This window comes from Zea mays, chromosome 10, assembly GCF_902167145.1.
Source record: "Zea mays cultivar B73 chromosome 10, Zm-B73-REFERENCE-NAM-5.0, whole genome shotgun sequence".
Classification (NCBI taxonomy): Eukaryota; Viridiplantae; Streptophyta; class Magnoliopsida; order Poales; family Poaceae; genus Zea; species Zea mays.
This window is the reverse complement of record NC_050105.1, coordinates 140771928-140790576: the sequence shown is the minus strand read 5'-3', so window position 1 is coordinate 140790576 and position 18649 is coordinate 140771928. Positions and strand designations below refer to the sequence as shown.

The following is an 18649-nucleotide window of genomic DNA, read 5'->3' as shown; positions in this document are numbered from 1 at the left end:
ACTTCGCTTTACAAGCAATGTCATCTATAATGCAATCTCCTATTTTACACGATCTGCTGCGGACAACATTAGGTCATTCTCAGTAGGAATTTCGTACGAGTTTCATTCTCATTAAATGGCATGCCACGTAAGCAAACAAGGTGACATGATATGTAATTTAATGAAGAGAGATATAGGAGAGTTTCATAGGAGATGAGAGAGTTTCATGAGGATGAAACTCTGCTTACATTGTTTTCTAGATAAATGTTAACATGACAATATTGAAAAAAGTACGATGAAACCATCCATTGAGAATGGCCTTAAAGCGTCTTGTACTGTTGTACAAGAGTATTTGAGCAACCCTATGCAGGGAACTATGTATTCATATCATGGCAACAAGGGGCCTTTGCATGCTTCTAGACGATCAGAAGCCTGAGAAATTGGGAGCCCAAGGACCAGATCATATAAACTTACCCGCCGAGAATCATTAAGAACTGCCAAACACCCCTGAAGATGTTGGACGTCAGTGTTAGCCACCTCCAAAGCCATGCCCAGATCCCTCTGTAGGTCATCCACCGAGCGCCCCATAGAGGGTGGCGAAGTGGGCGGTTGGAGCATAGAACCAAAACTCCTTTTGTGCTTTAGATGGGCAAACCGCCACCCTAAAAGAGAACCGGGAAATGATTGGGGAAGGTAAGAGGAGTAACGGAAACCCGAGGAAAGGACGGAACCATCATACCATATACCCGAACTACCTCCCCAAGGAGTTTCACCTTGATCCATGGGCGAACAACGGATAGAGGAAGGCGTTGGCTAATAGGGAAACCCACGAGGTGTGAAGGGAAGACGTGGTTGCCGAAGCTCCTTTCCTCCCTTCTTCAAAGGGGTGACACTCGATAAGGTTTACGAAAGAAGGACCCTAGATATTGTGACACGAACACAAAAAAGGGGGACAAAAAGAAATAATTATTTATTATTCCCTCTGGGAGGCAGTGTCGAGCCACGTTACACTACGGTCAACGAGCGCTGCGCACAACGTCGTCCGCAGAGAACCTCTACACAACACGACTACCCGCCTCCTTAAAACCCTCTAGCACGTCCTCTAGCCCTTCGTCTGAGAGGGATGAGGGGGATCGACGTCATCGTGAAGGCCACAGCCGGATAGGAGCTCCCCAATGAGCAGCGCCACCACGGCTCCCCGGTGAACACCAAAATCAACAATGTCTTGGATACGACACATGACATTGTCTAAGTGTTCCACCAAAGAGGAATCGTGTGCCCCGACGTAGTCCAGAACCTGACCCAAGCGGTGGCACAACCTCTCCAGCTCAGCCTGCAAGGCTTCTAGAAAAGACAGACAGGGTAAAAAAGGCCAATAAATCTAGAGGGCAACTGCCTTACAAATGATGCGACCATCGACCTCAACTTCGGTAGCCTCCTGCGCCGCGTGGAAGACATCGCAACTCTCTCAGGACTCCCAAGGAAGAGGGAGACGGGATAGAGGGTCCAGCCACAACGATCCAACAAAGGGTGGCGTAACCTCTTGGTCGATGGGGGCCGCCCTGCGGCAAAAGAAATGAGGGGAGGAAGTATCAGACTCATCCTAGGGAAAAGGATAAAGAACCTTACACAGACAGACTTATCTTGGCTCCCGACCAACACGGTGCGACATCCCACCGACCCGCTATCTACCGACCAACCCAACTGAAAAGACCATTCGAGAAAGGAACCAGAGAGAAATGGGCTCGAGAGTGACCAACAAGCGGACACCCACCCGAACTTATAAAGGGACAAATGTGCCTGACTCTGCTCGAGAGACAACGAGTCGCGTCAGTGGTTCGAGTCTCGAAAGCATAAGTACCATAGTCTCTCAAGGGGTGGAAGGGCAAACGTTATCCGACCCTTCATCAACCCCAAGTGGAGACACTCTCCCCTCGGGGGCTTAGGGGCTATTGTCAGGGAAAAGGTCCCGGTCCCTAGGGCCCACGGGTAAGCAAGGCCGCTGGGAAGAGGCCTCTGGCAACCAGGGCCCATCGGTCAGTAGGATGAGGAAGGAAACATCTGCCATGGAAGAGCCTGCCCTCGGACGAACCCCGAGGCACCGAGCCCGGGGTAGGGCGTGGCGGAGCAAGACGGGGGGGGCCAGGCGAACCGAAGGGAAATCACTCGAGTGGATCTGTCGCCTGGCCTGAGACTGACCCACCATAACTGACCGACCACGTTAACTATGCCTGGCGCCGAGCCACGGTAGAGGCACTAGTACAATTTGGCTCTATACAAGCGGTAGGATTTTTACATCACAGGCGGTTCGGTTAGAAAACCGCCTGTGATGTCCCAGGCGGTTTAGTACGCCTGTGATGTAATAGTATCACAAGCGGTTTTTGTTTAGGACCGCCTGTGATGCTCTATCCTTTTCACAAGCGGACCCTAAGACAAAACCGCCTGTGATTGTAAAATTATGAAAATACAATTTAAATATGAAAATAATTTTAATTTTTAACAGAAATATGCAAATACAATTTAAATGAATTAATATTTAATTTTTAACAATAATATGCAAATACAATTTAAATGAATTATAATAGCACACATAGATAACTAGAGAGATTTTAAATTAATTGGCAACCACAATTCATAGTCGATCATACATGATAACAAATACAATTTGATTCATACAATTTTTCATGAACTACCATTTTTCCGCATGTATGGCTTTAAGTTCTTATCAATTTTCTTTTCCACACGCTTGATTCTCTCTGGACCGTTAAAGACGAACATCTCTTCATACTTATTGTATTCCTCATCTTGGTCTCCCACATTCTCAACTCCAACAATTTTTTGCTTTCCAGAAATAACTACATGCATCTTCTCATCTGCTGGATCGAGTACATAGAACACTTGTGCAACACATTCGGCGAGAACCCACGGGTCATCTTTATATCCTACTTTCTTTAAGTCTACCAGTGTGAGTCCGTAGTTATCCACTATCACCCCCACGGGATGTTGTACCCATTGGCACTTAAACAAGGGTATTTTCATGCTTGGGCCATAATCAAGTTCCCATATTTCCTCTATGAATCCAAAATATGTGGTCTTCTGTCCATGTAGGTCAAAAGCATCGATACGAACACCGCTATTTTGTGCAACACTTTTCATGTCTTTTGATTTAGTGTAGAATGTGTACCCATTGATGTCATATGCTTGCCATGATGTCACAAAACACGATGGCCCAGAAGCCAAATTCTTCATTGTTTTCTCATCCGAAGAGTCTCCGAATGGGATGTTTTTGTCCATTAACCATTCGCTGAAACGATGTTTGTGCTCCCTCATGATCCAGTCCTCTGTGCGGTTCTGATTTTCTTTACGAAGCTCATTCAGGTGTTCCTCTATGTAAGGCTCGGCTATCGTGAGATGTTGTAGTACACTACCATGAGCACAATGTACTAGCTTGTAATCCTCAACGCGAAAAGTTTTCTTGCCCATTCTCCCTCTCCCACATAGTTTACCCTCATGTTTAGGTACAGGCACACCTATCATTGTTCCGTCACTGATGTAGTCTATACAGCTCTCAATCACTTCTTCTGTAGTGTATCCCTCCATGATTGAACCCTCTGGGTGAGCGTGATTTCGCACATAACCTTTTAATACTCCCAGGTATCGCTCCAACTGAAACATATGATGTAAATATAGTGGCCCTAATATTTTTATCTGATCCACGAGATGTATGATTAGGTGTACTTGCATATCAAAAAATGATGGAGGAAAACACATTTCAAGCTTGCACATAGTCTCGATGATGTATGCCTTTAGATAGTCCAAGTCTTCTAAAGCTATTACTTTTTGTGAAACCGCATTGAAAAAGTAACACAAGCGTGTGATGACAACTTTGACATGTTCTGTTTTGAGGGCTCTTACCGCAATTGGGAGGAACACCGTCATCATCACATGACAGTCATGAGAGTTGTAGCCAAATAGAGACAAGTCCTTCATCCTGACTAGTCTGCTGATATTGGATGAGAAACCTGTGGGCACTTTGACCCCACGCAAACATTTGCAAATCTTTGTTCTCTCCTCAACTGACAAGTTGTAGCTAGCTGGGGGGAGGTAAGGCTTCCCTTTGCCACTATCCACTGGATGAAGTTCCGGTCTGATTTGAAGATCTACTAGATCATTGCGTGATTTAAGTCCGTCTTTTGTCTTACTCGGCATGCCCAACAAGGTTCCAATGATGCTGTCAAAAACATTTTTTGTTACATGCATCAAATCAATGCTGTGGCAAATTTCCATATCCTTCCAGTATGGGAGGTACTTGAAAAATATTGATTGCTTCTTGAAAGTTGTGTAAGTTGAAGGGTCAGTTCTCTTTCTCTTTTCTCCTTTGTTTTTTCCCTTTCCGAATACAACATGAATGTTCTTTACAATTTCAAAAACAAGTTTCCCACTATAAGGCTTTGGTGCACCTTCACTTTCCAGTTGATTGTTAAATTCCTCTTTCATCTTTCGGTACTTATGCTGCTTCATCAAGAACCGTCTGTGTCCCATGAACACCAACTTCTTGGATGATTTAAGGTACATGGAAGCAGTTCCATCGACGCACACTACACAACCATTCTTTCCTTTAGTCTTTTGCCCTGATAGTGTGGCGCCACCGGGAGAATCATGGATGGTAACAAATATAATTGCTCTTAAGTTGAAATACTCACGGCAATACTCATCCCATATTCTAACTCCTTCATTCCAGAGCTTTGTCATATCTTCCATAAGAGGTTCTAGGAACACATCAATATCAACACCAGCTGATTTCGGACCTTGAATAAGAATAGTCAACATAATATACTTTCTTTTGTGACACAGCCATGATGGAAGGTTGTACATCGTTAAAGTCACGGGCCAGGTGCTATGTACACTTCTTTTTTCACCAAATGGATTCATTCCGTCTGTACCCAAAGCAAATCTTACATTTCTGGTTTCTTTGGCAAACTCAGGATACATAAGATCGAAATTTTTCCATTGTGATGCATCAGCAGGGTGTCGAATCTGTTTGTTATTCTGCTTGCGATTTTCAGCATGCCAACGCATAAGCTCAGCCTCCCTAGGGTTTGAGAACAAACGTTTTAAGCGATCAATTACTGGAAGATACCACATCACCAAAGCTGGGTTCTTTGACTTCTTTTTCCCATCCATGTCATCAAAAGTGTCATCGTCACTTTCAGGTCCAATAGTGGATTTCTTGTTTTTATTTTTCTTCGGGAATTTTTTTACACAGTCTTGATTGTAGCTCTTCTTGTATCGACTGACATTGCAAACTGGGCATCTTGATGCGTTCTCAAAATCGCCACGATACAGAATACAATGGTTCGGACATGCATGAATTTTTTGCACACCCAGAGCTATGGGAGATATAAGCTTCTTCGCTTTATAAGTGCTTGTTGGTAGTTTGTTGGGTTTTGGTAGTAATTGAGACAGAAAATTCAAAAGATCTGTGAAGCTAGTATCAGACCATCCGGCGCTAGCCTTCAACTTCAGAAGTTCTAGAACTGTACGCAGTGTAGTAAACTCTTTGTCACAACCATTTGATTCATCATATAAAGGTTCTTTTGAGGCACTTTCCAGTCCCTCCATTTTAGATAGCCCTTTCTGCGATCCCACAGAACTTAACATTTCTGGTTCCATATGGCGCAACATCTCTTCACAATCAAATTCTTCAAATTCTTGATTAGCATCCACATTATCCACTTCACCATCAACTTTAAGATCTAAAATTCCGACAACTCTCTCGTCATTACCAGGCACTTCACACGGATCCAACTCACCATGTTCTGACCATATCGTGTAATTGTTTTTAAACCCTCTTTTTAGCAGATGTGATTGGATTACTCCTATATCTCTCCAAGCTATCTTATTATCACAATCGATGCACGGACATAATATCTCCTTGCTCTTTCGCAAATTCGCGTGCTTGTTGGCCGCTTCAATAAAGCTTCTCAAATTTCGAATGTACGACGGATGTGGTCTTGGCACATTGTACATCCAACCTCGGTCCGCCATTACCTATCCCTATATTGATTAACGTCAATATCGAGATGTAACATGAAAAAATAAATGTTCATGAAAGTGAAACAAGATCATATCGAGATGTACCTAGTATATGAGACAAAAATTTTTAAAATATCCCTAATTAATTGAATTTAATCCCTAAATCATGAACGAATTAATGTGCATGAAAATGAAACAAGATTGCAGCAATATAGGTACCTTGAGGTGAGACAACTCTTCAAAAAAATCTTTAAATCAGATCAACTACAAGTCTAAATCTTGGAATTCCTGAGTTTTTCTTCAATTCCGGTCTATATTACAAAATTGAGGCAAAAAATCGTATCAAAATGAGAAATAAAACAAACGGAGATCATATATATGCATAAACTCTTGAAATCAAGCCCGAAAATCAAAAACAAAACCTTTTCCCCGTAGATCAAAAAAATCCGCCGCCGCTACAGTACTGTGCAGCCTAGCGGCGTCGGGCTCCGGAAGTTAGGGTTCCTGCGCTGGAACCGAGCCTTTTATACTACATACACATCACAGGCGGATTTTAAGAAAAACCGCTTGTGATGTATAACATCACAAGCGGTTTTCTATGTCGACCGCCTGTGATGTTTACATATCACAGGCGGTCGACATAGAAAACCGCTTGCGATGTTATACATCACAAGCGGTTGTTCTTAAAATCCGCCTGTGATGTGTTTACTATATAAAAGCGTCGGTACGGTGGCTTAGGGTTTAGTGTTTTCGCCAGGAGCTGATACTTCGCCGCCGTTCCCGTCCCCGTCTCCGAGCCGTGAGCGCCCTCCACGCCGTCGCCGAGCCCGAGCCCAACCACCACCGTCTCCGAGCTGGGCGCCCGTCCCCGTCCCCGAGCGCCACCGTCATCCGAGGCGCCCTCCACCCCGTCCCCGAGCCCGAGCGCCGCCGAGCCCATCTCCGAGTGCGCCACCGTCCCCTTCCCCGTCCCCGAGCCCGAGCGCCGCCGAGCCCATCTCCGAGTGCGCCACCGTCCCCTTCCCCGTACCCGAGCCCGAGCGCGCCGCCGTGCCCATCTCCGAGTGCGCCACCGTCCCCTTCCCCGTCCCCGAGCCCAAGTGCCACCGTCTCCGAGGCCAAGCGCCGCCGTCCCCATCCTCGAGCCCGAGCGCCGCCGAGCCCGAGCGCCGAGTGCGCCGCCGTGCCCATCTCCGAGCCCTCGGTGCACTCCTTGATCATGCCTTAATTACTTGTTAAAAATTCATGCCTTCATTACTTGTTTTTGCTAGTCCTGCCTTAATTATTGTTAATCTTATATTGTTAATGTTGGTCATTATAATTATATTGTTGGTGTTTTCACTTACATATTTTGTTAAGGTCATCATTTTTGCTTTAGTAGCTTGTATCCCTTGTGATTAAATGTTGGTAATTATGCTTATGAAGAATTTTGTCATGGATAGTTGATGCAACTACTAGGACCCCTTCTTGGTAGAAAATCTCCATAGTGATTGGGGAAACAAGTCTATTTTTAGTGTTTATGGCCACATACATCATGGAAGTACATAGCCATGGCAATGTTATTATCTCCCTATGTTATAAGACTTGTTCTTATCTCCCTTCTTAGTTTTTTGACTACCTATCTTTGCTTCCCAACCCTATGTTATAAGACTTGTTCTTATCTCCCATCTTTGACTTGTTCATAGCCATGACAATGTTATTTGGACCCCTCTTTTTGCCCTATAAGCCACATCCTTGTTTTCCCTCTGATCCCTGCCTTTGTTGCGATCTCAATGTTGATTGTGAGGCTTGGCCATTTTCAGTTTTAGAGATGGAAAAAGAGCCACTTGACATGGTTGAGAGCTCAGTTCGAGTCATCGAGACACATGTTGACATCATTCGCAGTCTAGTGACTGATGGGGTTGTGGATACTAGTGAACCGGAATCGGTGTACACACTTAAGACCACTTTGTTTCAAATTGGAGATGTATGCGACATGCTTGAGAAGTGTGCTCTGTCCATCAAAAAGTATGCTGACTCCAAGAGGGCTAAAATTATTCAAGATGAAGCCCTGCAATATGCTGAAGATGATGATGAAGCTGCAGATGATTTGGAGGAACTCCCATGCCCAGATCTCCTTACTCAAGCCGACATATTGGAAAAATATTTTGGAATTGAGTATGATAGCGACCAGTCAAGGGGTTGTTGATGTTTAGTCCTAAACAACACGATATGAGTATCGTAGGTTTCACTCTTAGAGATAATGTATTTTGTATGAACCTCTTAGAGAGTGTCAAGTCAATGAACTATCTTCGAGTACTATTGGGAAGTGTATCTCTTTGATGTATTTTTTTTCTAGTGATATCGATGGTGCCGAGTAGCACCAAATTTGGACTTGTGTCCATATCTATAGATGCTAGTAGTTGAGCACTAGCTCCTACAATCTTAAGTGTGTAGACCCCAAGAAGAGATTAAGTCCTGTAGTCTACCACCTCCCGTTATTTGTGGGCTTCACCGATGGCTGGAAACATTTGGTGATAGCAAACGACCTTCGGGTTGAAGACGTCTGCGAGCTTGTTAAGGGGCCAGACGATGGTGAGCCGGTGTACTATGACCGGATGTGTGGTCACAAAATTAAAAGCTGCCCCGGCTGCATGTGTGTGCTTCTCTTCTCTTAGGTGGGTCGCTAAGTGATCTTAGTAGCCGACATAAGAGAAGAGAAGCGCACAGATGAAGCCGGGGCGGCTTTAAATTTTGTGACCACACATCCGGACAGAGTACACCGGCTCACCATCGTCTGGCCCCTTAACAATCTCGCAGACGTCCCCAGCCTGAAGGTCGTTTGATGTCACCAAATGTTTCCCGCCCTCGGTGAAGCCCACAAATAACGGGAGGTGGTAGTCCACAGGGCTTAATATCTTCTTGGGGTCCTACAGGGCTTAATCTCTTCTTGGGGTCCTTCAGCATGGCTGTGATGTTATAATGCTGAAGTACCCCAAGAAGAGATTAAGCCCTGTAGTCTACCACCTCCCGTTATTTGTGGGCTTCACCGATGGCTGGAAACATTTGGTGATAGCAAACGACCTTCGGGTTGAAGACGTCTGCGAGCTTGTTAAGGGGCCAGACGATGGTGAGCCGGTGTACTATGACCGGATGTGTGGTCACAAAATTAAAAGCTGCCCCGGCTGCATGTGTGTGCTTCTCTTCTCTTAGGTGGGTCGCTAAGTGATCTTAGTAGCCGACATAAGAGAAGAGAAGCGCACAGATGAAGCCGGGGCGGCTTTAAATTTTGTGACCACACATCCGGACAGAGTACACCGGCTCACCATCGTCTGGCCCCTTAACAATCTCGCAGACGTCCCCAGCCTGAAGGTCGTTTGATGTCACCAAATGTTTCCCGCCCTCGGTGAAGCCCACAAATAACGAGAGGTGGTAGACTATAGGGCATAATCTCTTCTTGGGGTCCTTCAGCATTATAACATCACAGCCATGCCTTCTCTGTCTAACTGCATTGGAAAGTGCCTTTTCTCCAAGTTCCCTTATTGATGGAACCAGTATATCACACTAACAGTATATCCCTTTATCGATGGAACCAGCTTGAATGGCAGACAACGAGCAGCCTAGTATGGATGTGGTCTGCACCGGTGCGTCTAACAAAGTTGATGAAGACGCGACCAAACTTGAATGGCAGACAACGAGCAGCTCCAGTGAAGGGAGCGGGGAGGATAGTACTAGTGACGACAATCCTTGTACTCCTATACCTCCAAGGAAGAAAAAAACATCAGATGAGCTTGATGCCGACTATATTCCCAACGATGAAGAGGTAAATAGAAATATGTGGACTATATTGTAAAATAATGTTCATATATGAAAGGCCATTAATTTTTTCACTATATAGATTTCAAATGAAGAGAAGAAAGAGGATGCATCTTCTACACGAAACACAGAGGATGCTCCGATGCCTGAATCATCCGTTTCACATAAGCGGAAACGAGGGCGACGAGGTCCAAATCAGATGAAAGAAGGTGCAGTTATGTATGTAACAAAACTAAATGCAGAGGGGTTTCCTGAAGAACCACTTGACGTGGTTACAAAGTTTCGAAATTCCTGCGGGGCTACTGTTAGAGATATAGTGCCAATCACACTTCAAAAATGGAAGGATTTAGATGAAGACACCCGCAACAAGCTATGGGCTAAGTTGTCTGAGTCATTCAAGTTCCCAAAAGGCACAGAGGATGCAGTAAGGAAGTCGATGCTCTCTGCTATGGCCAAGATGTTTCGTGGGTGGAAGGCCGAGATGAATAGGGACTTTGTTAAGAAGAATAAGGTTCCTCCGCCCAAGAAAATGGGGAAAATCACTCAAGCTCAGTGGGAGGAATTTGTTCGTCAGAAGACCGAACTGAAGGCCAAAGAACTGGGCGAAACTAATTCTCAGAGAGCGAAGATGAACAAACACCCCCATCGCCTGGGGTCAAGCGGATATCACCATAAAGTTGTGCAGTGGAACAAGATTATCGAGGAAGCTATAACTAACGGCACTTTGGACCCAATATTAAAAGATATCGATGAGAGAGCTATTCGTTGGATCTTAGGTCGAGCAGGTTTGAGTGAGGACGGCAAACTTGTGCATCCAGAATTGGTAGGCGAAGTTTCGTCAAAAATTCAAGAATATGCAGATAAGAGAAAAAAAGGAGAATTTAAGCCTCGGAGGGAGAATGACATACTAACTGCAGCCCTAGGCAATCCTGAACACACTGGACGGGCTCGGGGAATCTCTTCTAAGATTTCCTGGAGAGAGGCGTTTCCAGAGTATGCGTCGTCATATAGGAAACACGAGAAGTCGAAAAGGACCCTAGAAGAGACTATTGATGAAAGGGTACAAAAGGCTATTAATGACGTGATGAACAAAATGAAAAAAACAGAATGCATATCATTTGAACTCAAGCCAAGCCACATGAGTCCACCTATAGTCCCTAGCAGCGTTGGATCTGTGCAAGACTTGACCAAGTACCCTGTAGACGATATTGTTGAGGACAAGCCTTGCTTTCTTCATATTCCAATCAATCGATCTGGGACAAAAACAAAGCAAGCTGCTACTGGTTTGGTAAAACCAGGACTTGTTAACTACAAGGACAATCCTGTCCCGCCACACTATGCTGTGGTCGAAGTTCTAGAAATCACAGACAATGGTTGTGAAGATTGGGAGATAGATTTTCCAGTTGAGGGGATCATAACTTTGCATGAGGCAATTAACGAGTTGGTCCTTTGGCATCGACGCGACATCAAGTTTGGTGATGAGCCGAATTCAACACCAATGCAACAAAAAGCTAGTTCGATCATTCCACACCCCATGGTGCAGGAAGATATGACACCGACCTCCAAAAAAATCGTTGAAACAATCATATCGCCTCTTGCGAAGGAACTCGACGAGGGGGGCGTAGACAAAATTGTTCCTCAGAATGTCGACGTCAACATAAAAAAGGAACCAAAGGTTGGCACCAATGTTGAAGGGCCAACTATTTCAAAGAAGATTCATAAGCGAATCGCCACAGACGATGTCAAGAAACCGTCAGAATCAGTGGCACACTACCTGCATAAATTGCAGAGAGTTATGACTAATCAATCAAAAGCAGTATCAGCATCTCATGGAGTAGGCACACGGCCGGCCCAAATAGACAATTTCGAAGTATGGGAAGAAGATGGAATGATTCATACTCGAGAATCATTACGTCTTAAAACCAATATCTCGGTATACAAGAAGGAGGATGTTCCTCCTAAATTTGTGAATGGGAGGCCGTTCTTAACGACGGTGCAACTTTCTAAGTTGTCGACTCCGGAGATTAGAATGCATGAGTGGTACATGGTGGCTAGCAACAAATACAAACTCGAGGAATTCACATTTGTTGTGCCAGAAGATGCATTTTGGAGCAATGATCATATAAATCCTGTGCGGCATTTATTCTTTGACGATCTCTGGTCGTTGTACCACCGACAAAGGATGGAAACGAACTACTTAACCCTCTTCTGCTTGTAAGTACCTCTAAACTTTCATATTTGTTAGTTTTGTACACGCACACATAAACGAGAGTCTAACGATTAACACTATTACACGTAGGATGCAATACATGGATGATAAGAAGAAACAACTTAAGACAGGGTTTCTTGACCCGTTGATGATATCCCAAGCTCGCTACAAAGTAGTTGCTCGGAGGCAAGGAGAAGAATACAAAGACTTGGACGATGCTGAATTTGAGAAAGCCGTCAAACAGAATCAGAGAAAGAAAATGAAGGTAATGGCGGCATACATTGGACGAGCCATGTACAATCATGTACAACATGGCAAGGACTTAATAATAGCTCCGCACCACTTTAAGTAAGTTATCGACATGGTTTAATTTTGAACTATAAATTATGGCAATCGTGATATTAACATGTGTTTTCGTCTATGTCTATATAGTGACCACTACATTTGTATCATGATCTGGCCAAAGGATGGTAAAGTCGTGGTCTTCGACTCACTGAGAATGGAAAAGGCTACGTATAATGACTTCTTGAAGATTTTAGAGAAGTATGATTATTATTGCACACTTGTACTTATTACATCTTAACAAATGTATTCTTAATCTGACAATGCTATTCTTATATGCAGTGCATACCGTTTTTATTGGAAAGATCTTGGCGGCGAACATCCAGAGGACAAGCCTAATTTGTCAATATCATTATTTCCATATGGTGACAAACAACCTCCGGGTACTGTCCTGTGCGGTTATTATGTATGCGAATGGTGTCGTGTCACCTTCCATTACATGGTCAATCGTGAGGATGTAAGTTCGCTATCATTGTCTATATTGCAATTTTTATGTTATATTGTTGCTCATCACATTACTCTTAGCACCGATTGCTTTTTGCTTTCATTGTAGGTTCCTAAATCTAAGATCAATGCTGAATGGTTAGAAAGAGATATGGTTTCCACCGGCGTGGCTAAGGTTGTAAGAGACTTGCTTTACTTTATGCGCCGTGAAGTTCTTCATCAACAAGGGCTATTCTACAATGTAAATGGAAATTTGCAAAAATTCCCAGAACTAAGTTTGTACACAATATCACATAGTGTTTAGGTCTTTAGTTAGGAACTTTAGATGTTTAGTTGTCTATGGAACTTTGAGATGTTGAGTTGTTATGCAACTTGATGTGGATGAATCTGTGTATGTATATGGGGATGTTTGAATTTTTGTATGATGAATCTGTTTATGGAACCTGCTGAATCTGTGTTTGAATCTGTGTTTGAATCACAGGCTGTTATTAATTCTGTTTCTGTATCTGTGTTTGAATCTGTGTTTGAATCTGGAAAATATATATGAATCTGCTTCTGTATATGAATCTGGGAAATACAGGCGGCTTATAATTAAAACCGCCTGTGATTTGTGTCTATCACAGGCGGTTCTTTTAAACCGGACCGCCTGTGATGTGTGACTATCACAGGCGGTTTTTGATTGACCGCCTGTGATGTTGTTTTACATCACAGGCGGTGCACCACAAGCGGTTCCTGGAACCGCCTGTGTAGAGGCTAACCGGACCGCCTGTATAGAGGATACCTGTAGTAGTGAGGCATTGGTCCGCCTCCCACTCATAACCTACGAACCCCTCTGATTGTTGTGCATTTATGGTCCACACCCACCTCGCATGCGGCGCACTCATGCCCTATTAGGGCTAGGCCTGAGTGCGCAGGTTGGCTGCAGGGCGCAACGAGACAAGTCGTGTTGAGACCTAGGCTACAAAGGGCAGGGGTCGGCGTAGCTCGATTGATGGCGCTCAGGCCCACGCTGTCTACGTCATCCGCCATAAAGAGTATGAGACAACCAGGCGACCTAGATGCTCACATACGAACACTACTTCATCGGGGTAAGGCGCTCAGTTTTACCATCGCTCGGTGACTCCTCAAGGAAGCCACCAGCAACTGACTGCCCCTTTTTGGCCTATAAAAGGAGGAGGTCGGCCACCGGACAAACGAACTAACCAACGAAAAGGAGCGAGGATACATCGACGAAGACGCAGAGGCCGGAGCCCCGACGTCAAGCTAAAACTTAGTTATGACTCCATCCTTGTAACCCTTAACTCTACCTCCTCCGCACAAGAGACTTGGAAGCTTCTACTCTCTCTCATCCGCTTGTAACCTATACTACGAGCATTGATCAACAATAATGTTGGTAGTGTGAGCCATCAAAAATTGGATGTAGTGATGTTCTGGTCGAACCAGTATAAATGTCGCGCTCACCGCGCATACCGTTCGGAGCCAAGAACACGCATACAAATTTACTTGTCGGAGTTAGATTCGAAACACGGACAACAACAGATCGCCAGCTAGTATTTTTAATCACAAGGTTCATAACCTAAACAAAATAAACTTGCTATATAGCGGGCAATAATCTGGCAACCCCGCAATTCAAATAAATTCCAAACCTGTATCATTGCTGATCACACATACATGAATCATGGCGCATATGAATATAGTTTTTTTCCCTCCTGCGGCTACAAAGAAAATTCATATAGTATTATCTACGGTGGCGGCAGCTCCACCGCCGACCAGCTGGTGCACGTTGATGGGGTGTACGAAGAGCCCGGTGGGGTCGCTGAATATCATGCTCGCAGCGATCCGCGACGCGGCCTCGGTGGTGTGGTAATCGTCCCAGAAGAGGTGGTTGCTGCGGTTCGGGCACAGGGGAGCCGAGGAGTTGCACCCGTCTGCTCCAAACTGCCCCCCGCCGCAGCACGCGATGTCGAGGACCGTGAAGTCTGTCGCAGATGAAAGAGACGGAGAACTGACGTGAGAATGAATTCCAGGGCTTGGGAACTTCTTTTTAATTACGGGATCGGGATCGGAGGAGCTGAGCCTGATGTCGATTATTACTGTAGGTTGGCGTGGCGGGGCTCTCGAAGACCCACTCGGCCATCTTGATCGAGTTCACCAAGGAGTAGTTCATGCCGGGCAGTTCCTGGCTGAGGCCCTGCAGCATGGCGTCGAACATGGGGTAGAGCTGGCCGGAGAGGTTGTTCAGCGCGGCGAAGCACCCGTACTTGTCGATGCCCTTGGGGTTGCTGGGGTCGTGAGCTATGGCCAGCTGCGACGGGCAGCAGCCCACCAGCGACGTGCTGACGACGCTGAATCTCTTTGCCCCGGCGCTGTACAGGTCCTGCCGCCGCCGGCCGGCCGTATCTCACTCTTAGAGAACCAAACTAGTAGAAGAATAGCAAAAGAAAGACGAGGACTTTTTTTCTCCGGCTGGAAGAAGGATGGATGGAGTAGAGTACCTTCAGATAGGCTGCGTAGGAGGCGACGAGACCTTGCAACAGCTCGGTGTCGTTGTTCTGGGGGCCTATGTCCGCGTACTCGAACAGGTCGTTGCTGCCGGTGCTGATGAAGAAGAGAGATTGGGATAAGAGATCGGCGGCCGATGACCTGTTGTCGTTACCACTTGCCCACAGTCGAGCAAGGTTCGTGAAGTTCCTGACCTGCTCAGCCATGGACACAACTTGCGTACACTGCGGAAACAAGTTATTAGTCAACATAACCGTGATCACTGAAATGCGTGCATGGAATGTACGGTACGTACACCGTGCACGACGCCACGACAGACAGGTAAACATATATATAGAAGAGAGCTGCTAGCTCATCAGAACAGCGCCCGCATGCATATGCATATATATGTACGTGGACGTACCACTGGCCCATTGCCGGTTTCAGGACGGATGCCCGATCCCCCTGACGCGAAGCCACGGTTTACAAAACCGGTAAAAACCGGCGGTAAACCGGTCGGTTTACCGAAACCGCTGGGGTGCGGTTTCGGTTAACCACCGGTTTTTTTTCAAAATTCGTTCTAAATTTGAAAAATTTGAAAAAATTCATAAAAACCGGAAACCGCCGGTAAACCATTTTTTGGGACCGGTAAACCGTTATTTTAGATCGGTAAACCGCCAATTTTTGCCGGAAACCCGAATTTAATGCCACGATTGAGTATTTAGTGGTCAATTTAGGTATACTAGTCTTGTTTAATGTTATATGTTATATGTGGAGATGTTATATGCTATATGTGAAGATGAAACCCGTAGCTCAAGTCAAGTTTAGACATTTAGTGGTCAATTTCGGTTACATTTCCTGTCCAAGATGGAATCCGTGGATCAAGTAGCTTCAGTTCTTCTAATAAGTATCCGTCTGGACAATACTCAATCTAGCTAGAACTCTTAGCTCCAGTTCTTCTGTATGTGTTCCTAAGATTTGCTTGAAGATGAAACCCGTAGCTCAAGTCAAGTTCAGAAATTTAGTGGTCAATTTCGGTTACATTTCCTGTCCAAGATGAAATCCGTGGATCAAGTAGCTTCAGTTCTAATAAGTATCCGTCTGGACAATACTCAATCTAGCTAGAACTCTTAGCTCCAATTCTTCTGTATGTGTTCCTAAGATTTGCTTGAAGATGAAACCAGTAGCTCAAGTCAAGTTTAGACATTTAGTGGTCAATTTCGGTTACATTTCCTGTTCAAGATGGAATCCGTGGATCAAGTAGTTTCAGTTCTTCTAATAAGTATCCGTCTGGACAATACTCAATCTAGCTAGAACTCTTAGCTCCAATTCTTCTGTATGTGTTCCTAAGATTTGCTTGAAGATGAAACCGGTAGCTCAAGTCAAGTTTAGACATTTAGTGGTCAATTTCGGTTACATTTCCTGTCCAAGATGGAATCTGTGGATCAAGTAGCTTCAGTTCTTCTAATAAGTTTCCATCTAGACAATACTCAATCTAGCTAGAACTCTTAGCTCCAGTTCTTCTGTATGTGTTCCTAAGATTTGCTGATCAGAAGAAAAGTTCAACACTTGGTGAGGTGCACGTGCAATACACAAACACCAAACATACATACTGGTATGTTGTTTTGCTTTGTGGATAAGTATTTATTTGTCGTTCTTATTTTCTCGCTAATGTATCTCGTATCTTTTGTATAGACCTATCACTATCACTATGATGGATTGAAACAATATCACGACCCTTCAACATGCTTAAGTACTATCACTATGACTCGAGGTGAACATGTGAGTATTGTGAAATAAGTCGACCTATGTGTTGTTGCCTCGTTGGAGAGGTGTAAAAGAACTTGTATTTGAGTATGCGAAGTTCGCTGGTTGTTTATTACATGAGAACTGGAGTTTGTGGTTGCATATATATATATATATATATATATATATATATATATATATATATTATATGTTTTTTGGTGAATGCATGTTGTGTAGATCAATTAATATTTACTGTACAATGTGAATTGAGCAAACTATAAATAAATTCTGACAAAATTTTCAATTTTTCTGCAAAAAACAATAAAAACCAGTTTGTTTCGCGGTTAACCGGCGGTTTCTACCGGTTTTTCACCGGTTTTCCGCTGGTAAACCGGTTTGAATTCAAAATGATTTGGTTTGGCCAAACCGGTCGGTTTTTACCGGTTTCCACCGGTTTATCGACGGTAAACCGTTACCGGTGGGGGGCGGTTTTTACATCTAAAACGGTTTTGTAAACCGTGCGCGAAGCTGATGCCCGTGCTCATCCGCGAGATGAGGCTCGTCGCGTTCGACAGCGACAGGAGAGGCGGCGGGCTCTCGGCGAAGCCAAGCAGCTGCGCTGTTGAATTCACGGCAACGAACTGGTCAGACAGACATGTGCAGTAAAATCCTCTCCTGCTGATCATCGCGCGTACGTACCTAGCTGATCCGCCAGGTTGTAGCCATTGCTGAACCTGCCGGTGGGTGCCTGGTCGATGTAGTCCACGCCGAAGTGCGGGTAGTTGGCTTTGCAGCTGACGTTGCACCTCTCGAGGAAGTTGTTGTTGCCGACGTCCACCGTGGAGTCCCCGAACACGAACATCGCCGGCACGAGCGTCTCCGCCGCCGCACCCTGCAGCGCGAGCGCGAGCAACGACAGGCTTACAGCAGCGAGCCAGGATGCCCCGCCATGGATGGCCATGTCTTGACTCTTGACCCAGCTATAGCTCCCTCCCTCGATACCTGATGAATAATCAATCCGATGCAGCTGGTTAATTTTAAGATGTCAATGTACGAGTATATATAGAGTTATAGACCCACACGTATCGATGAAAAGGAAACAAAAACAAGATTACCTGATGGATGGACTGATCAATGAACGGTATGAGAGACCATATTCATACTACGGCATGCACTATGGCTGCAGCTTCGAACACCTCGCCCCGCCCAAAAACCAAATGGGATGCTCTTTTTGTTCTGTAGTTAGTACTCCGTAAGCAGTTAAACTGTAAGCCTTGTATTCCTCGACAGCGCGACGGTAGTAATGACAGAAGATGCACACATGTTCAATTTTGTAACCGCGCGACTTTACAACTAATTGAGATGTGGGTCAAACAGGATCAGAAATGTGAGTCACCTGATTTCCATTCACCTTGTACTAAAGGTTTAGTGCCCAAATACTTATTTATTAATTTTTTTTGCCAAGTCCTCTCTGATGTCAAAAGTTTATAGATGGCCATTTACTTAGTAAGGCTGTGTTCTTAATTTTCAAACCTTGGATCCCAAGGCCTCCTTGATCTTTGGGACGGCACGGGATATTCCATCTAACAAGGCCATATTTTCGTTTATTCTCGTACC

The 18649-nt window shown here is 44.8% G+C and overlaps 1 protein-coding gene across 1 annotated transcript; it reads right to left on the bottom strand.

The window, feature by feature from the left end:
- Positions 1 to 14417: 14417 nt before the first annotated feature.
- Positions 14418 to 17993, bottom strand: LOC103642893 (GDSL esterase/lipase At5g55050). The gene is made up of 6 exons (XM_020545519.1): positions 17732 to 17993; positions 17550 to 17651; positions 15711 to 15751; positions 15301 to 15531; positions 14900 to 15182; positions 14418 to 14784 (listed from the first exon to the last, which is right to left on the bottom strand). Exons 1-6 carry the CDS (start codon positions 17991 to 17993, stop codon positions 14534 to 14536), a joined length of 1170 nt encoding a protein of 389 aa, XP_020401108.1. The 3' UTR covers positions 14418 to 14533.
- Positions 17994 to 18649: the final 656 nt, after the last annotated feature.